Source organism: Hylobates moloch, unplaced genomic scaffold (assembly GCF_009828535.3).
Source record: "Hylobates moloch isolate HMO894 unplaced genomic scaffold, HMol_V3 SCAFFOLD_1, whole genome shotgun sequence".
Lineage (NCBI taxonomy): Eukaryota > Metazoa > Chordata > Mammalia > Primates > Hylobatidae > Hylobates > Hylobates moloch.
Window position 1 is genome coordinate 124544497 of NW_026652276.1, and position 21417 is coordinate 124565913.

Genomic DNA, 21417 nt, shown 5'->3' on the forward strand with positions numbered 1-21417 from the left:
CCCTTCTCCCTTGTTTATTTACTCGTGTTAATATGTACTCATGGTTCCTATTTTATTCGACAGGTTGCATTAATATTGTTAGTTATTTTAATGCTCACACTGTTCCAGGTTGATATGGAGAGCAGCTCCTTCCAGCTGCCTCCCTTTCCTGTGAACAGGGACAGGTCTCTTTCATTCATGAGCACCTCCTTGCTTCCTGACCAACAGAACATTGTAGCTTCCATGTTGTACTGTCCCTGTTCAGCCCTGTACAATATCAGCTGTTTCTCTAAGAAGCCAGCTTCCTCCAGGAGAGGATGGGATTTAAGACCAGTATTCGTGTGCTCATCACTGCCAGGATATCATCATTTCTAGGCCCATTCCGCATAGATCTAAAAAATATACGTGTGCATATGCAGGCATACATATACACGGCTATTTCTGTGTGTGTGTGTAATAAAACTATAAGTTTGTATTGACACCTCCAAATTTTAATCCAACACTTTCTAGGCCACCTCCTTCCACACCTATAAATATCTCCTACAACTGCAAGACACTCCATCCCCACTGCCATCGATATGTTTACTCATTTGCTCAGTGTCCCCAATGCCACAATCATGTAAGCCCACCACCTCTACTCCTTGGATACACAGCCTATACCTCTTTAAAACCCTTGTATTAGTCAGGGCTCTCCAGAGAGACAGAACTGACAGGGTGAAGAGGAAGAGGGAGAGAGAGAATGATTTTCTTTTTTTTCTTCTTCTTCTTCTTTTTTTTTTTTTTGAGGCAGGGTCTCACTCTCTCACCCAGGCTGGAGTGCAGTGGCACGATCTCAGCCCACTGCAACCTCTGCCTCCCAAGCTCAAGTGATTTTCCCATCTCAGTCCCCCAAGTAGCAGGGAATACAAGTACATGCCACCACGCCTGGCTAATTTTGGCATTTTTTTGTAGACACGGGGTTTCACCATGTTGTCATGGTGCTCGAACTCCTGGGTTCAAGCAATCCTCTTGCCACAGCCTCCCAAAGTGCTGGGATTACATGCATGAGTCATCGTGCCTGAAAGATGGATTTTTAAGGAATCAGGCTGGCAAGTGCAAAGTCTGCAGGGCGGGCTGGCAGTCTGGGGACCCACGGCAGAGCTGATGTTGCAGCTTAAGTGTGAAGGCTGTCTGGAGGCAGAATTCCTTCTTTTCTGGGAACCTGTTTTTTCTCGAAGGCCTTGAACTGACTGGATGAAACCCATTCATATTGTGCAAGGTCTTCTACTTTACTCAAAATCTACTGGTTTAAACGTTAATCTTATCTTTACAAAATGCCATCTAGATGGGTGTTTAGCAAAAAAAAACTGGACGCTGTGGCTAGCCAAGATGATATACAACACATCCTCTCCTGCTGTGTCCTCAGCCTATGGGCCTACTGACCTGCACCTCCCTGCGTTCTTGTGATTACCCTGGTCCTCGGCGCTGTGCTGAGTCGTCCTTGGTTAAGACCCATGATTTGTGTGTCAGGGACAAAACCTAGAATTTTTAAAAACAGAACCGCAGGTGTCCTGCCTTTTGGTGGATGTGGCAGGTGCTCACTAGGCTAGTAGCATGTGGACGTAAGGATCTGGTTTGCTTACGGGCCCCCTTGGAGGTGTGCAGCTTTGCTACGATGCCCAGGCTGCCTGAGTGTGAAAGCCACTGGTTTTGAGTCACCGATATTTCATGCTTTCCTGATCCCCATAGTGTGTTGTTTCTTCCTGCAGATACTTTTCTGTCCAGTCTGTCTTCTGCTGACAGGGCATCTGTAGTCAGTCTTCCTCTTGTCATGGTATTTGTTCTTGATCATCTTGGTGATGTTGTACTGCAACTACCATGCCATACTGCACTGTGGTAACATAACACACACTTCAGCTCCCTGAGTTTCTGGATTTAACAGAAATCAAATCATGTCCTACGGGTGTCAAGAGGAGTAAGAAGAACAGGCAGATGGCTGAGCCTGCAATGACCCCACACTGACCCTGCTGGGGACATGTGAGGGCTTGAGGCAAGGTGACGAGGAGGCTCAGAAAGAGGGCCTGGCAGCTATCCACATTGGGGCAAGGGCAAACTTGTGACAACAGGGTTTGTGCAGACTGGAAAACAAAGGGCTGACAGTTCGGACTTAGCTACATGCAGACTTATGAGCAAATCAGGGACTAACCAGCCTCTTCTGTCCTGGCGTCTCATGAAGGGACCAATCAGTGTGACCATCTGTAGCAGTTTAAAATATACTCTATCACTTTTACTCTAATGATTTCATTCCTTTTTAGGAAATTTCCAGCATCATGAGGTGAGTACTGCTAGAGTGGATTTCTGTCCACAATCTATGAATGTAGGAGTCACCCAAAGTTTTCGGGAATCTCATTCCACTACTCAGCCCAAATGCCTGCGCGAGTGTCCTAGCCAAGGAGGGTGCAAATACCAGAGGCACTGGTCATCACAATGCTGGTCTCCCCATGCCGATCTCGCCTTAGCCCAGGCCATCCCAGACATCCAGTGTTGTTACTGCCTGTGGGGGCTACAGGTTCCCCAAACAGAGCTGAGGCCTCTTTGCATCTAGTTGAAGTTTCTGTGACACTGTCTTGGCCCATGAGCTTGAAGCCATGGAATGACCTCTGCGTCCTTGTGGGTCATACTCGTTCTTTACAGTGAGTATTGATCGATGCGGGAATCACTTCCCCAGCCCAGGCTCCATTACCTATGATGGCAGTTTCCCTTCCTTAACACTGTAAGCATGACAGTAGTAAATTTACAGTATTTAAAATTATAGAACCTGGTAAACTAATAATTGGTTCCACTTCTTTTTTTTTTTTTTTCCTTTGAGAAGGAGTCTCCCTCTGTCACCCAGGCTGGAGTGCAGTGGCGTGATCTCAGCTCACTGCAACCTCCGCCTCCCAGGTTCAAGCAATTCTCCTGCCTCAGCCTCCTGAGTAGCTGAGATTACAGGTGCGTGCCACCATGCCTGGCTAATTTTTTTTTTTGTATTTTTAGTAGAGATGGGGTTTCACCGTGTTAGCCAGGATGGTCTCGAACTCCTGACCTCAGGTGATCCACACCCCTCAGCCTCCCAAAGTGCTGGGATTACAGGCGTGAGCCACCACGCCCGGCCAACTGGTTCCACTTCTAACACAGACCTGACCTCTTTCCAGGGCACAACTAGGAGGCTGGCCCCTCCCTGCTCTGTGTTCCCAATTCCCCCTACATCTTTGCTCTTACCTTTCATCTCCAGAAAACATTCTTCCCTTCCCACCTCCCTAAATCCTGCCACTTCTCAAATAAAATGACAACTACCTGCTCTGCTACTAAGGGGTCTGCCTTCTATCCTTGGTCCAACTCTAGCCCGCACCCCTGCACACCTCTTCCAAAGCTCTTCGCGGCTAACTCCACAGTTTCCTATCATGTCGTGTATGTGCTATTTGCTTCTTTACACACGACCTTTTTTCTAAAAAGAACAGGAGGCTCTGGAGAGAAAAGTGGTGATGCCTTCTTTGTATGTTTCCCAGAACCCACACATAAGACATTACAAATATTTGATTTTTTTCTGATTATTTAGTTTTTAGGTCATCATTAATAGGAAATATAAAATTTGTCAGACAAGATTCTATCTTGAAGTTAAATAAGGGCAAACTGTTACAATCTGTTGAGACTATTTCTACACAAGCAGGCAGGCGAGTCAACTCCCAACAGTCACATAACCAGAAATGGTGAAGCAAGACCCCACCTGCCTGCAGTCTGTGCCCTCCTTCATCTTCCTCCGTCTCCTACCAGCCCGTGAACTCCCGCCGCTGATCACAGCAAGCATGACTCTCCTGACAAGTCTCAGTTCTACAATTTCTCCTTCAGGCTCACCTACACTTTTTCCTTACAGACTCTCAGACTCCCCTCCTTTTCAGTGAAAACATCTCTGTCCATTCAGAATAACTGCAACCTGGCTCCTTCACAGATTTGGTGAAGACAAAAGCAAATTTCCCACATAGTTCTGACGATTACAACTTCAGGAGAAGGAACACTGTAAGCAGGACTGTTTTACTATTGCTATTCTTTAAAAGTAGATTTTAAATATATATATATATATTTTTATATATGTATTTTTGAGACAGAGTTTTGCTCTTGTTGCTCAGGCTGGAGTGCAATGGCGTTATCTTGGCTCACTGCAACCTCCACCTCCCAGGTTCAAGCGGTTCTCCTGCCTCAGCCTCCTGAGTAGCTGGGATTACAGGCATGCGCCACCACACCCGGCTAATTTTGTATTTTTAGTAGAGATGGGGCTTCTCCATGTTGGTCAGGCTGGTCTCCAACACCTGAACTCAGGTGATTTGCCTGCCTCAGCCTCCCAAAGTGCTGGGATTACAGGTGTGAGTCACTGCGCCTGGCTGACTTTAAATACTTTTTTAAAGTCCAGATGCACCCAGGGCTCTGGGTTATGTTGGTGAATGGAACTCCATGCTGGAACATGGGGCCTTGACGATCTGCCTTGCATGCCTCTCTCTGGGCCTTACCTTTTTCCCTTCAGTGTCACCACAGTAGAACTGTTCAGCTTTGGTCTTGCCCATCACCACGGGGTCGGCGGCCTCAAGGTGGGAAGGGTTGGCCACCAGGGACAGGGTAATGTTCCTGTCAGTGACACGATTGATCCTGCGGTGGTACATGCCCAGGTGGTACTTCACATCTCCGGAGCCCTGATGGGGTAAACAGTGAATGTGCAACCTGGCTAAGGAGATGCTCAGACTCCAAAAGAGTCTATCTACCTTATCTTATCTACCCATCTATTTATTTTGAGACGGATATCTATCTATCTATCTATCTACCTATCTATCTAATCTATTTATTTATTTTGAGATGGAGTCTCGCTCTGTTGCCCAGGCTGGAGTGCAGTGGCGCCATCTCGGCTCATTGCAAGCTCCGCCTCCCGGGTTCACGCCATCCGCCTGCCTCAGCCTCCCGAGTAGCTGGGATTACAGGTGCGTGCCACCAAACTCGGCTAATTTTTTGTATTTTTTAGTAGAGACGGGGTTTCACCATGTTAGCCAGGATGGTCTCGATCTCCTGACCTCGTGATCCACCCGCCTCGGCCTCCCAAAGTGCTGGGATTACAGGCGTGAGCCACCCCGCCTGGCAAGAGCCCTTTTATACAGGAATTTTTTTTTTTTTTTTTTTTTTTGAGATGGAGTTTCGCTCTTGTTGCCCAGAGCGAAAACGTTGGAGCGCAACGGCGCGATCTCGGCTCACTGCAACCTCCACTTCCTGGGTTCAAGCGATTCTCCTGCCTCAACCTCCCGAGTAGCTGGGATTACAGGCATGCACCACCACGCCCGGCTAATTTTGTATTTTTAGTAGAGATGGGGTTTCTCCATGTTAGTCAGGCTGGTCTTGAACTCCCGACCTCACGTGATCCCTCTGCCTCAGCCTCCCAAAGTGTTGGGGTTACAGATGTGAGCCACCACGCCCAGCCTTATATGGGATTTCTACTCCCAGGAACCCAATGTAGAAGGATTCCCATCCAGGGCATAAGGAGAATGTCCCTCAGCCAGAGGGGACACACCCCTGCACTCAGAGTGGGGCTGCCGGACCTCTGACCAGGAGGTGGGCCACTGACCACCTTTGTTCCAACACTAAAATTCTTCCAACGAGGAAGGCAAATCACAAATGGTACAGAAGAACCAACCCCCCGTAAGTCATTCTAAGAAAGAAGTGGAGCCAGGGGTCTTGTGTAAGTTGGGGCTATGCTGGATGTGTCTCTATGCAGGTGCCTCACCTCATCAGCCGCCTCCAGCTTTGAATCGAATTGACAGAAGATCTGTTCCAGCTCCTTCCTGATGACATTTGCAAGCACATTCAGCCGCCCTCTAGAACATATGGGCGAGTAGGGTTAGCAGAGCCTGAGGTCACAGCTTCCAGATGGCAGATGAGGGTGTTACAATCCCCTCCCCCTCCCCTTCCCCCATGACACGGCACCTCCTCAGTTTGCAGCCCAAGGATAGCTGTAAACTGGAGCTAATGTGGGAACCGAGCCTCTCCCTGCTGGGCGATCAAGGCCACGGTGGGCAGCAGAAAGGTAGAAGATGCAGCAATGCCATGGGCCTGAGGCTTCCTTACCCTCCTCCCTCCCCACACCTTCCCTATTTTCACAGTCTTGGCCTCCCCTTCAATGTCAGGAAGCAGCCTTCCCTCCAGGTTAGACCCCAACAAGGGAACTTGGGTTTGACTTTCATAAAGATGCACTGTAAGGCCAAATGCCAGTCTGAAACTACATGTGGCTTTGGAGGTGACCGTGACTTTGCAGTCCTCCAGAGGCAGGCAATGTGAGAATCCCCTGCAAAGCAATACACCCTCAGGTACCAGATGAGCCCAGACTCACAACTGGCACTCAAGGAGGAAACAGCTGCTCTCTCAGTGCCTTTACCTGGTGCCTCCTACACAGCCCACAGGGATGGTGAGAAACCAGGCTGGGTGCGCCCTTGGCCATACCTGTGTGGCATGCCCATGATCACGTAGTCCACGCCATTCTCACTCGACTTGTCGATGATGGTCTTGAGGGCAGGGATCAGTACCTCGCAGCCTTCTAGACCAAAGCGCTTCTCAGAGGACCACTTCCGCTGTAGGAACTCCTCAAACCTGGACAGGGAACCAAGCCACCCTGAAGGGCAATTTCACTCTTCCTGACCAAAAAGAGAGGATTCCAGCCAGGCATGGTGGCTCACACCTGTAATCCCAGCACCTTGGGAGGCCGAGGTGGGCGGATCACCTGAGGTCAGGAGTTCGAGACCAGCCTGGCCAACATGGTGAAACCTCATCTCTACTAAAAATATAAAAATTAGCCAGCCGTGGTGGTGTGCCTCTGTAATCCCTGCTACTCAGGAGGCTGAGGCAAGAGAATCGCTTGAATTCAGGAGGCGGAGGTTGCTTTGAAGGCTGATTCTACTTGCCTGGTGTCTCTTCACACATGTGCAGCTGGAGCTTTGCCTGTACCACCCCAAAGCCCCTCTCACCTCGGCCAACAGGCCGCACACAGGCCTGATCAACACAGACAGGGTCGCTGCTTCCCTGGGAATGTCTGCCCCATGGCCCAGGGCCAGACCCATACCTGGTGGACCGCACAAGCCTGGCCAGCAGGGTCCGCTTCTCCTCATTTGTGAACTGCATGATCCCGGGGGTCTCAAACTTCTGCCGGATCCACTGGCACTGCTCCAGGTCATTGATGAACATGAACTCCACCCCAATATGCTGGCAGTAGGCCATCTATTCCATATAGAAACACACAGTCAAGGGGGTTTCTAACCAGGCCTGGCTGAATGAAGAGTGCCGACTGCCCATTCAGCCAGAAGGAGGGGATGAGCAGGAGGCTTGTTCTGAAATGTACCCCAGTCGAGTGTGACTGAGGATGGGATGGAGTGGGTGCCAGGCAGAAGCCCTCTTCATAGGGTCATGAAGTGCTTCCTTCAGGGACCTGGGTCACTTGTACACAGAGAACCTCCTAGCCTTCCAAGGACAGGCCAAGGGACAACCCCAGTTCTACTCTGTTACCTTTGTGGCAAGAAGCACAGACCGCAACAGTTGTGGAACTGGGTCCTTCCCCAGGGAAGACAGGCTGTCATCAAGGTCAGACCTGTACCAGCACCCATGACAGGAAATGCCCATAGGGTGTCATAGGCTCAATGGCTGTTTAAGATTTGCAGGTTTAAAAAATTATTTATTTATTTATTTATTTTTTCGAGGCAGGGTCTCTCTTTGTCATCGAGGCGGGAGTGCAGTAGTGCTATCAGGGCCCATTGCAGCCTCAACCTCTTGACCTCAAGTGATCTTCCTGCCTCGTGTTTTGAATTTTTTGGAGAGATGAGGTCTCACTATGTTGCCCAGGCTGGCTTGAACTCCTGGGCTCAAATGATCCTTTTGCCTCAGGAAACAAGATTGCCCATAAGACAAAAGTCAGGATCCTGAGCAGATCAAGACGTCCTGCACCACGTTCACACCGCACAGCTGGGTGAGGAAGCAGCACCCAGATCTACAGAGCTCAGCAGGGAGGAATTCAGGAAGAGGAGAGGTGCCAGGAGCAAGAGGAGGCACCAGGCTCTTAGAAGTCCATCTCGGGGCCAGGCGTGGTGGCTCATGCCTGTAATCCCAGCACTTTGGGAGGCTGAGGGAGGCAGATCACAAGGTCAGGAGTTTGAGACCAGCCTGACCAATATAGTGAAACCCCGTCTCTACTGAAAATACAAAAATTAGCCAGGTGTGGTGGCACGTGCCTGTTATCCCAGCTACTCAGGAGGCTGAGGCAGGAGAATTGCTTGAACCCGGGAGGTGGAGGTTGCAGTGAGCCAAGATCATGCCACTGCACTCCAGCCTGGGCGACAAAGCAAGACTCCATCTCAAAAAGAAAAAAAAAAAGAAAAGAAATCCCTCTCGGGCTGCCCTCATCCTGGTACTCCTGCAGAGGCCCAAAACTCGACCTGCACAGCTGCCCTGGAGGACCAGAATGAGAGTCTGAGAGCAAACTGCAAGTCAGCATGGAATAAAAAGAAGACAGGCCCTGATGTGGGCCAACAGACACTTTACAGACCCTCAAAACCTCCTCTAACTGCCTTTATAGCAGCCACTGCTGCCAGAGTACTTAAGAGTGTTAGGTCCTGCTCAGCAGCTCTCATCCATGACCCCACTTGGTTTTCACAACAGACAATGAGACCAGCTGGCATGAGCAGTTAAAGGATGTGCTGAATCTGAGACCAGCCCTCTTCTTTGCAGAGGAGGGCAGGCTATCCCTGCACACAAGCTCCATGACCATGAAACAAAGCAAACTTTGCCTAAACTCAAAATTATGGCGAACCACAATACTCTAGTTATTATCCAAGTCAACAGAAGAAAAATCTTGCCTAGGAACTAAAAGAAAAAGTGCTGCTGGGAAAGACCTTAGTATTTAAGGTTTTTTTTTTAAAATTAATTAATTTATTTCTGAGATGGAGTCTTGCTCTGTTACCTGGGCTGGACTGCAGTGGCACAATCTCGGCTCACTGCAAGCTCCGCCTCCTGGGTTCACACCATTCTCCTGCCTCAGCCTCCCAAGTAGCTGAGACTACAGGTGTCCGCCACCACACCCGGCTCATTTTTTGTATTTTTAGTAGAGACGGGGTTTCACCATGTTAGCCATGATCGTCTTGATCTCCTGACCTCGTGATCTACCTGCCTCAGCCTCCCAAAGTGCTGGGATTACAGGCGTGAGCCACCGCGCCTGGCTATTTAAGATATTTTTATTAACCCCTGTTTGTTCCCCCACAAACTTCATGCTGAAATTTGATCCCCAATGTTGGAAGTGGGGCCACATGGGAGATGTTTTGGTTGTGAGGGTGGATCCCTCATGAATAGATTAATGCCCTCCCTCAGAGGTGAGTGGGTTCTTGCTCTATTAGTTCTTGAGAGAGCCGGTTGCTAAAAAGAGCCTGGCACCTCCCCACTCTCTCTCTTGCTTCCCCTCCCACCATGTGATCTCTGCACAAGCAGGCGGGTCCCCTCTGCCTTCCACTGGGAGTGGAAGCAGCCTGAGGCCCTCACCAAATGCAGATGCCCAATTAGATTGTGAGCCAAATAACCCCTTTTCCATTATAAATTATCCAACCTCAGGTATTCCTTTATACTTTATAGCAATACAAAATGGACTAAGACAACCCCAAACCATATTTTCTTTTTTTTTCTTTTGAGATGGAGTCTTGCTCTGTCGCCCAGGCTGGAGTGCAGTGGCACGATCTCGGCTCACTGCAAGCTCTGCCTCCCGGGTTCATGCCATTTTCCTGGCTCAGCCTCCCGAGTAGTTGGGACTACAGGTGCCCACCACCACACCTGGCTAATTTTCTTGTATTTTTAGTAGAGACGGGGTTTCACCGTGTTAGCCAGGATGGTCTCGATCTCCTGACCTCGTGATTCGCCCACCTCGGCCTCCCAAAGTGCTGGTATTACAGGCTTGAGCTACCACGCCCGGCCCCACAAACCGTATTTTCTAATCACATCTAAAATAAAACCAGGAAGTTCTAAATTAGATGCACAAAAAATACAAGAAGAGGGTGTAGTGGGCCCCCTAATCCCTAACTTCAGAGTCAACATCAGTCCACTGTCCTATTTCACCTTTAGAGACACTTGGGGATCCATAGTGCCCAATGTACTGACCAGCAGAAGAAACAACATTTCTGCAGAAACCCATTCAAGAAGACATGGCCAGCCCCAGAGTGGCTGTTAATAAGAACCTTCAAAGAGGACCCACCCTCTTTGGATGGGATCCATGCCTAAGTTACAAACCCAGCAAATGGCTATCTGTCCCTTCTTCATCATCACGACCCCAAATGACCCACTGGTGAGGGGTGCTGTGAGGGACGGACTCTTCCCTTCATCACTACTGCTGTTTCCAATTACAGAGCTGGCAGAACTGTGCTACCCAGGCTCTACCCATGCCTTTCCTCTCTCCCTTTTACACCTGATAGTGGCAGAATTTCCATTATTGAACAGAAGAAACTATTGGGTTAAAAACTCTAGAAATCAGTATCTCTCCAACATTAGCATTACTCTAGCAATTAACTTGGAGATGTAGTTACCAGGCCACTAGATCATGTTGTGTTTTTCCTGTTCTCGGCTCTGTCTCCAGGAGAAAAGGGCAGCAAGTTTCAGGGGCTGATTCTTTGTTTTTCCCTCTAATGAGACAATTTTTAGGAAGCCAATAAGTTGAATTTCCTCTAATTTTTGAAAAAGGTACAAATTGACCACCACGTCACATGATCAATAGCTTAAGATCTGTCTGATTATATCACCAATCTAACATACACACACATTAAATGTAAGTAAAGCATCACCATCAGGCAGGGTGATGAGAAGTTTATGCAAATGTCTGTAAACTGTTGTGAAAATGGAGTCTTCTAAGTTGGGGCCACTCTGGGGCCAGGAGGGCGTACAGCCTTAGACTCCTGGGTACAGGTCCAACCGTCTCAGACAACAAGAGCCAACTCCAAGCCTCTGGCGTCAACTGGACTGAAAGGGAGGCAGCCCTTCAATGTGCTTCAGGCCCTCCACCCCCTTCGTATGATGAAATCGGAACTACTTGGGATTCAAGATTCAGAGAGGAAGTTAGCCATAGGGACATCAATGCCTCTGCCCCTCATTCTGCTCTCTGGGAAGGAAGGTGCTGAAGAGGCCCCTGAGAGGTGACACTGTGACGTGCTATGGAGACAGTGACTCCGTGGGAGCTTTCCAATGCGAAAGCATGTTTAAGGATGAGCTGCTGGGGCCAGGCGCAGTGGCTCATGCCTGTAATCCCGGCATTTTGGGAGACGAAGGCAAGAGGATCACTTGACTCCAGGAGTTCAAGATCAGCCTGGGCAACATGGTGAGAGCTCATCTCTATAAAAAATACAAAAATTAGCCAGACATGGTGGTGCACTCCTATAGTCCCAGCTACTCAGGAGGCTGAAGTAGGGGGATCGGTTAATCCCAGAGGTTGAGGCTGCAGTGAGCCATGATTGTGCCACTGCCCTCCAGCCTGGGTGACAGAGTGAGACCCTGTCTCAAACAAACAAACAAACAAACAAACAAACAAAAAAAGAGCTGCCAGGCTCCCCACAGGGGACTCCTCTGAGGTAAAAGGTACTAGTGCCGAGTCTGCTCTCAGCACAGACTGGTATCACCAGATGGCTGTTGTAACAGAAAATACACTGAAGGAACTGGGTGGAACACATGAGCAGTGAAATAACCTGGGGGTAGGGCCACTTGGAGAAGCTATATGGGGTGCCATTTGTGGGGGGTCCAGGCAACACAAGAACTTCCCAGATCAGCAACATTCAACAGAAACATTATGTGAGCCACATATGTAATTTGTTTTTCTAGTAGACCCACACGAAATTTTCCTATTTTATTTCACCCGATGTATGAAACATTATCTTTTCAACATTTAAAAAGTCATTCAAATATTTTGTACATTTTAAGTGCTCAATAGTAACATGTGGCTAGTAGGCAGAACTAGAAACTATGGTCAGTGTGGTGACGCGGGTGCAGATAAAGGCAACAGGAAGGACCCAAAGGTTTATTCTTCTTGGATTAACCCTTATCACTCCCTCCTGGTGCCCAATACATCCCATTAGCCACAAGCTTCTGATACTGGCACACAGTTCTGGTTTCTACCCCTTTCTCCCCGACAAGTGAGGAAGGGAGGCGGTGAAGCAGCTCCAAGCTGACATGCTGACAATACTTCAGGATGCTCATCACAAACTACAGAAAATGCCAGCATTGGACACTCATTTTTTTTTTTTTTTTTTTTTTGAGATGGAGTCTTGCTCTGTCGCCCAGGCTGGACTGCAGTGGCACGATCTTCGCTCACTGCAACCTCCCCCTCTCAGGTTCAAGCAATTATCTGCCTCAGCCTCCCATGTAGCTGGGATTACAGGAGCCCGCCATCACACCCGACTAATTCTTGTATTTTTAGTAGAGATGGCGTTTCACGATCTTGGCCAGGCTGGTCTTGAACTCCTGACCTTGTGATCCCCCTGTCTCGGCCTCCCGAAGTGCTGGGACTATAGGCGTGAGACACTGTGCCTGGCCTGGACACTCAGATCTTTTTAAGCCACTGTGCAGCCAACTGTGGAAACACTGACAAGAGAATTTTAAATTAAAATTCACTTGTGGCAGCAAGCATTAATCTCTGGGGTGCCAGGGGGCTTCTGATTTAGGGGACCTGGGCTGTGGCCTGGGTATCAGTTCTGTAAGCTCTCCAGGTGGTTCTAATGTCCAGCCATGAGAGGAACAGCCTCAGAGAGCCTTGATGGCCAGTGTGGTTCAACCTGGGTTAGTTAGGGACGTCAGGATTCAGACTCTGCATGATAGGCAGGACCCCAGGTGATCTATATACTCAATTCTGAGGGTCCCCATTCCAGAGTATTTCCTCAGTTTATTTTAACCTCGATCCTTTAGCTCTGAATACCAGGAACAGCATTAAGTAACAGTAATAGCCAACTCTTGGCATGGACCTCTCATCAAATCCATTCTCCCCTCTGCAATGGGCATAGAAGTCACCCTTATACTGAGGGAGGCTATGACTTGCCCAGGATGGAAGAACTAGACACAGGTAGCCTAACAGCAGAGCTACAACTCTTAGCCACTGTCTATAATGTGTGTGCATGAAAGAATTCCCTGGCAGGCTTAGTACTAACAGAGTCCAGAAAGAAGGAAAAAAATGAAACAAAACACAAGGATGAGAGGGACAGAGGGAGAGAGGGAAGAAGAAGAGTGGCCACCACTCAGCAGCCCTGACACTGAGCTGTGCAGGAAGCCACCCCTGACTTGAGGCCTGTCCTTCAGGGTTGAAATGACTCTCCTACCATCTGTAATAAACTCCAAGTGGGATCTGAAAGCAGAGTTTACTTCCCCTCTCTATGGCTGATCACAAAACCACTGGTTTCTCTCTATAAAATGGCAACAATAGCCACAAAAGTCCTCCTTCCCTCACAATTTTTAAAACGACAGACAGGTTCATGTTTGTAATCCCAGCACTTCGAGAGGCCGAGGTAGGAGGATGACTTGAGCCCAGGCGTTTGAGACCACCCTGAGGAACACAGCAAGACCTCATCTCTACAATAAAAAATAATAAAAAAAAAAATTAGCTGGGCATAGTGATGTGCACCAGTAGTCCCAGCTACAAGAGGTTGGGGTGGGAGGATGGTTTGAGACTGGGAGGTCGAGGCTGCAGTGAGCCAAACTGTGTCACTGCATGCTAGCCTGGGTGACAGTAACTCTGTCTCAGAGAAAAAATAAAATAAAAAGACAGGACAAAGAAAAAAAATAAAACTAGTCTCAAAGCCATCCTGCCAATACAAGTTCTTAAAACGTCCACTAGATTTTTCCAGAAACTGTTCTTACCTCCAGCCGACGGATGATCTCCCGCAGAGGAAGTGCTGATTCCTGTCCCCCGATGAAAGTGGTGGTGGGCAAGTGGAAGACCTTGTCGAGGTCAGACTCGTCCAGGCCATAGAACCCTGCAGGGCGATGTGGGCAGGACAAGCCAGATGAGGAGGGACGGGGCATGGCCATGCAGGGACCAGAGTTTATAGAAAGGGGAAGGAACTCCCCAGGGGAGCAAAAAGAGAAGAAAAAAATCATATAAAAAGCCCCTGATATATGTGAAATAAGTAATATTTTACAGCCAGAAACACAAACTTTAGCAATAAATAGAAGCTGAGGATATTAGAGTATGACAGGTAAGTCACAAAAAAATTCATATTATGCATATGTTAGTTAAGTACACCAATTATTCATAATTTAGAGACAAATTTATTTCAAGGTTCCAAAGATAACCAGTTTTGGGGTGGGAAGAGAGGTCCATGAAAAGGCACTGGGTAAGTCAGTCAAAAATGAATACAATAGTTAAGGAAGAATTAAAGTAGAAAATGAAGAACTGATATAGAAGAACAGATCATATGACAATAATATATGCATGTGGTGAATGTCAAAAAGCTGGGGGAAGGGGACTAAGAAGTGAGGGAGAAACAGTCACCAGAAGTCAACTTGTTTGTTGGAGCTCCAGGCAGGGGTGCACCACAGGGCAGCACAGCAGCATGCAAACAGCCCCTGGCCTTGGATTAAGGACTGTCGTCTTCTCCTGAAATTCCTGAACTATGCGTTCTGAGCCCATTCTGCAGGCAATACTCAGCAGTCACGGGTCTAACCCTCCCTTCTCCCGACTCCAATCATTCAGCGGGAACCAACTGAGTCAGCACTAATATTGGCTGCAGCACTGTGGGGGAAGACACCACCTCACCTGAAAGTGCATCTCAGTCTGAGAAAGAATAATGCTGGAAGAGCTCTTTCCCTGGCATTATATGCTTGTTTCATCTTGCTGTATCAAAGAGGAAGACTGTCAAATGACACCATACATTCTTTTATCCAGTTTGGCATCTCTCCTGACATAATATATCAGCTAGAGTATGGCAAAAAGCACAGTTCAAGAGTCACTAGCACTTGAATACCTTACATCAGCATTTTCTCAGGCTCCAGGAATGCACAGTGAACTGGTATTCTGCAAAGTCTCCAACATCTGACTAGACCTGTGAAATATTCTCATTGTTTCCTGGCCAAATTAAGACTAAAAGGAGCCATAAGGGTCCAGCAAGGGATTAACGGTGGTAGTTTGCAAACACAATTGTGTATTTTGATCTCCTTGGAGATTTATAAAAAGGCTTGTTTCTAGGCTCCAACCCTGGTACTGACTCAGTGAGTCTCAGGGTGGGCCCACGAATCTCCCAAGGTGATTCTGATTCAAGCATGGTTTGGGAACTACAGCCTTTATTTATCTAATGCTTTAGGAGAGGTTCTTTTTTGTTTTGTTTTTTAAGTCTTAAAAGCAAACTCTACATTTTCCAAGCCCTGTTTGTTTTATTAAAACAAAGCAAATCTGGCTTTTTTTTTTTTAACCTGGAGGGTGGTGATGGTAGTAGTGGCTTAGTTAAGCCTACCCACCCAGTCCCTCCTGTTAGTCTGTCAACACTGAGGGCACAGCAACCACTTGGGCCTAGGTGAAGCACGTGGCTCTTGCCATTTATGGCCTGGCTTTTGGGCAATTGCCCTATAGTATTTATGGAGGAAAAACAGAATCATCTTTGAGAAATTTTTCCTAAAAAACTCAGGCCAGGTGCAGCTGATTGGGGATCAGAATAACAGTGCACATTTTGTTGGGAAATATTTTGATTGTGAAACTAATCAGTCCAGTGTATGCCCTCAGACAAGGACTGTGTATTGGTTGCAATCTTTCAGCATGAAGACCCTGTGAGGTAGGGGCCTACAGATATCCCTTGACCTCACCGTGTGATGGTCTTTCACTTCTATCATCCTGAGTTCATAGTTCTTGGGCTATACTGCTGAGCCTCAGAACTGCTGGTACACTTTTAGTTCTTTAGCTATTTGAGAAACTAAATCTATATATGAGTGCTTTGTGAAAGTGGAGTACGCATATTCTTCCCTATTCCCCCAATCAGTACAACTAAAAATCCTAGACATTATATGCAAAACAATCATAAGACAACTCTGAAAGGTGGAGAGAATAAGGCACACCAGCTAGGGAGGTCTCAAGGCAAAACACACCAGGGAGTTCCCTGGAATTTCTTTTTTGCTTCAAATACTGCAGACTTGGAGCAGAAGAATCAGCAACCCCAAAACTTTTTTTTTTTTTTTAATTATACTTTAGGTTTTACGGTACATGTGCACAATGTGCAGGTTTGTTACATATGTATCCATGTGCCATGTTGATTTCCTGCACCCATTAACTCGTCATTTAGCATTAGGTATATCTCCTAATGCTGTCCCTCCCCCCACAACCCCAAAACTTTAAGAAGTGTATTTGATAACAAAAGCCCGACAAAAGCTGCTCTCTACCAAAAGACCAGGAAAGAGGGAGCCTATCAACACAAAAAACTTTTAGACAAAAATTGCTCTACTATAGCCAAATACCACAGAAAACACTGTGACCCCACCCTCACCAGGCTGTAATGGGCCCTAGCACCCAACCCCATCACAGAGGTTTCAGAGAAGGCACAAGAGGGAATCCAAAATGTCCTCCTCTCTGGGAGGTAATGCATCGGCCCCTTCCCCTAATCCCAGTAACGGTGGATACTTGAGTGGGAGAAGGACTTCCACCTCTGCTGGCAATAACGAGGTGGTGCCCTCCCCTTCCCCCACCACAGTGGGGAACAGTGTCTACAAAAGGTCTGCTATAACAGAAGATTTAAATAAGATCCTGACTCTCACGATACCCAAAATGTCCTGGTTTCAATAAACTATAATTCATAACAAGACCCAGGAATATCTCATAGTGAATGAGAAAAGACAATCAACAGACATCAACACCATGATGACCAATATGTTAGAATCTCCTAAGATTTGAACAGAGTCATCATCAATTTCTTTTTTTTTTTTTTGAGACAGGGTCTCACTCTGTCGCATAGGCTGGAGTGCAGTGGTTCGATCACTGCTCACTGCAGCCTTAACCTCCAGGGCTCAGGTGATCCTCCAACCTCAGCCTCTTGAGTAGCTGGGACTACAGGTGCACGACACCACGCCCAGCTAGTTTTTGTAATTTTTTTTTTGAGACAGCGTCTCGCTCTGTTGCCCAGGCTGGAGTGCCGTGGCACGATCTCAGCTCACTGCAACTTCCGCCTCCCAGGTTTGAGCAATTCTCCTGCATCAGCCTCCTAAGTAGAGCAGCTGGGACTACAGGCATGCACCACCACACCCGGCTAATTTTTGTATTTTCAGTAGCGACGGGGTTTCACTATGTTGGCCAAGCTGGTCTAGAACTCCTGACCTCAAATGATCTGCCCGCCTCAGTCTCCCAAAGTGCTGGGATTAAAGGCATGAGCCACAGCACCCAGCCTAGTTTTTGTATTTTTAATAGAGATGGAGTTTTGCCATGTTGGCCGGGCTGGTCTCGAACTCCTGAGCTCAAGCAATCTGCCTGTCTTGGTCTCCCAAAGGGCTTACAGGCATAAGCCACCGCACCTGGCCCAAACAATTTCAATGAGCAATTAAGAACACGATAGAGACAATTTTAAAAGTGAGTCACAAATTACAATGTCTCAGCCAAAAACTGAAGGTGTAAAGAAGTACCAAACAGAAATTTTTTTAAAAATCAAAAAACATTCAATGGATAGGCTCAACGGCAGAATGGAGGGGCAGAGAATCAGTATATTTGAAGACGGAACAACAGAAATTAACCAATCTGAAGAACAGAAAGAAAATAAAAAATGAATAGAGCCTCAGGGGACATGTGACAGTATAATCAAAGATTTCACATACATATAAATGGATAAAATCAAAGAAGCAGAGAATAAAGAGGGTGGCTGAAAAGGTACTTAGCTAAAAACTTCCCAAATATGGTAAAAGACCAAACCCAAAGATTCAAGAAGCTGAGTGAATCCACAGGATATTCCCAAAGAAATCCATGCCAAAACACACGATAATTAAACTTCTGAAAAACAAAATCAAAGAAAAAATGTTAAAAGCAGTTGTTGTAAAGTGACACTTTACCTATAGGGAAAACAATTCAAATGACAGATTTCTCATCAGAAACCATGGAGGGTAGAAAGAAGTGGCACAGGCTGGGCATGGTGGCTCAAGCCGGTAATCCCAGCACTTTGGGAGGCCGAGGTGGGGCAGATCACGAGGTCAGGAGTTCAAGACCAGCCTGACCAACATGGTGAAACCCCGTCTCTACTAAAAATACAAAAATTAGCCAGGCGTGGTGGTGCGTGCCTATAATCCCAGCTATTCAGGAGGCTGAGGCAGGAGAATCGCTTGAATCTGGGAGGCGGAGGTTGCAGTGAGCAGAGATCACACCACTGCACTCCAACCTGGGCAACAGAGTGAGACTCTGTCTCAAAAAGAAAAGAAAAGAAAAGAAAGAAATGGCACAACACTTTTCAAGAGCTGAAAGAAAAGGGAAAAGGATTATGTCTAACCAGAATCTTATATCCACCAAAAATGTCCTGTAGGAATGAAGGGGAAATAGAAGTTCCCAGGCAAAGGAAAACTAAGTTTGTCACCAGCAGACCTGCCCTAAAAAATTGGCCAAAGGAAGTATTTTAAACAGAAAGGAAACAATAAAAGAAGGAATCTTGGAACACCAAGATGGAAGAAAGAACACAAAAAGCAAAAATCTGGGTAAATAGATCAGATTCTCCTCCTCTTGGGTCTTCTAAATTATGTTTGATGGTTGAAGCAAACTTATAACTCTGTCTGATGAAGTTCTAAATGTATGTAGAGAAAATATCTAAGATAATTATATTATAAATGCAGGACAGTAAAGAGATATAAAAGGAGGTAAGGTTTCCATACTTAATACGTACTGAAAAGTTATGACACTAGTAGATGATAAGTTATGTCTATATAAAGTAGTAATACCTAAAACAACTACTAAAAATGCTATATAAAAGGATACACTCAAAAATACGCCAGGCGCGGTGGCTCACGCCTGTAATCCCAGCCCTTTGGGAGGCCAAGGCAGGTAGATCATGAGGTCAGTTCGAGACCAGCCTGGCCAACATGGTGAAACCCCACCTCTACTAAAAATACAAAAAAATTATCTGGGTGTGGTGGCAGGCACCTATAATCCCAGCTACTTGGGAGGCTGAGGCAGGAGAATCGATTGAAACTGGAAGGCAGAGGTTGCAGTGAGCCAAGATCACACCACTGCACCACTCTAGCCTGGGTGAAAGAGTGAAACTCCATCTCAAAAAACAAACAAACCACAAACTATACATAATTGAAAAAAATTTTTTTAATGTGGGTTTAAAAATCCACAGCACAGGAAAATGAAAGCAAAGCAATGAAAAGCAGAGCAAAAAAAAAATAGTAAAATGGCAGACTTGAGCCCTAACATACCACTAATTACATTAAATATAAATGACCTAAATATATTAAATAGAAGACAGAGATTATGAGAAGAGTGGAATATAAAACAAAACCCACCTATATGCTTATCCACAAGAAACTCACTTCAAATGTGATATAGACAAGTTGAAGTAAAGGGAGGAAAAAATGTATCATGTAAACATTAATCAAATGTAAGTAGGAGTGGCTTATATTAATATGAGATGAAGTGACTTCAGAGCAAAGAAAATTACCGGAGACAAAGAGGGACATTCCATCATGGTATGAGGGTAAATCTACTGAGAAGATACAGCAATCTGAAATGTGTATACACCAAAGAACAGAGCTGCAAAATAAGTGACCCCAAATCTGATAAGACCCACATTTATAGCTGAAGACTTTAATACCCCTCTCTCAGTAACTGACTAAAAAACTAGACAGAAATTCAGCAAAAATACAGAAATCAAAAGCCATTAACTAACAGGATCTAACAGACGTGTGTGTGTGTGTGTGTGTGTGTGTGTGTGTGTGTGCGTGCATGCACATGTATGTGTAGTTTAGAGATAGGGTCACCCAGGCCAGAGTATAGTGGTGCAATCATAGATCACTGCAGCCTTAAACTTCTGGGCTCAAATGATCCTACCACCTTAGCCTCCTGAGTGGCTAGGACTACATACAGGCATGCACCATCATGCTTGGCTAATTTTGTTGTTGGTGGTGGTGGAAATATGGGTCTTGCTATGTTGCCAGGCAACAAACTCCTGGCTTCAAGTGATCCTCCCATCTTGGTCTCTCAAAGTCCTGGGTTTATAGGCATGAACCACCATGCCTGGCTCTAGCAGACATTTAGAGAATACTCCACCCAACAATAGCATTTCAACGGTAGCATTCTTTCCAAGCATCCATGAAACATATGCCAAGACAGACAATATGGTGGGCCATTTTTTAAAAACCCAACAAATTCAGCACAATTCAAATCATATAGGGTGCATTCTCCAACCACAATGAAATCCAACTAGAAAGTGATAATAAGAAAGGTAACAAGAAATCTCCAAACACTTGTAAACTAAATAACACCCTTCTAAATAATCCAAAGGCCAAAGACAAAATATCAAGGGGTATATACAAAGAATACAATAATGACCAGCCCAGGCAATACAGTGAGATTTCATCTCTATAAAAAATTTTAAAAATAGCCAGGCATGGTGGCATACAACTGTAGTCTTGGCTACTTAAGAGGCTGAGGTGGGAGGATAACTTAAGCCCAGGAATTAGAGGCTGCAGTGAGCTGTGATCATGCCACTGCACTACAGCCTGAATGACAGAGCAAGACCTTGTCTCAAAAACAACTGAAAGAAAATGAAAATATAACATATCAAACTTTGTAGGACAGCTAAACCAGTACTGAGAAAAAAATTTATAGTAGTAAATACATCAGAAAAGAGAGACAGTCTCTAATCAATAATCTAAGTTCCCATTCCTAGAAAAGAGGGAAAAACAACAAACAAGTCAGAAGCCAATAAGCAGAAGTAAGGAAATAATAAAGAGCAGAAATCAATGAAATTGAAAACAGCAAAACAACAGAGAAAAACCAATGAAACAAATAACTGGTTCTTTGAAAAGATAGTAACATTGACAAATCTCTTACAAGACTGACAAATAAAAAGAGGACACAAATGACCAATATCAGGAATGAAACGGGATATCAATACAGACCCTTCAAATATCAAGAAGATTCTGTTCCTTTTCTTGACATTGAAAAAGAAATAAAAAAAAATGACTCTCAAAAATAAGGGAATACTATAAATAACACTACACACATTTGACAACTTAGATGAAATAAACCACTTCTAGAAGAACACAAACTACCATTACTCACCCAATATGAAACAGATAATTAGAAAAGCCCTATGGCTAATAAGGAAATCTAATTAATAAATAAAAACCTTGTGAAAAATTAACCTCTAAGCCCAAATGATTTCGCTGGAAAATTCTATCAAGTATTTGAAGAAGAGTTAACACCAATTCTATTCA

General features: G+C 46.0%; 1 protein-coding gene across 8 annotated transcripts in view; it reads right to left on the reverse strand.

The window, feature by feature from the left end:
• The window catches only part of OGDH (oxoglutarate dehydrogenase), a 486510-nt gene that overhangs the window by 31883 nt on the left and 433210 nt on the right, over positions 1–21417 (reverse strand). For 7 of the 8 annotated variants that reach the window (XM_058445180.1, XM_032758168.2, XM_032758169.2 and 4 more), the window contains 5 exons: positions 13885–14000; positions 7088–7242; positions 6472–6618; positions 5759–5849; positions 4503–4682 (listed from right to left, as the gene is read on the reverse strand). In XM_058445180.1, the coding sequence (XP_058301163.1) occupies positions 4503–4682; positions 5759–5849; positions 6472–6618; positions 7088–7242; positions 13885–14000 (689 nt within the window). The remainder of the gene's footprint in view (positions 1–4502; positions 4683–5758; positions 5850–6471; positions 6619–7087; positions 7243–13884; positions 14001–21417) is intronic. The other variant, XM_032758172.2, reaches the window with a different exon arrangement.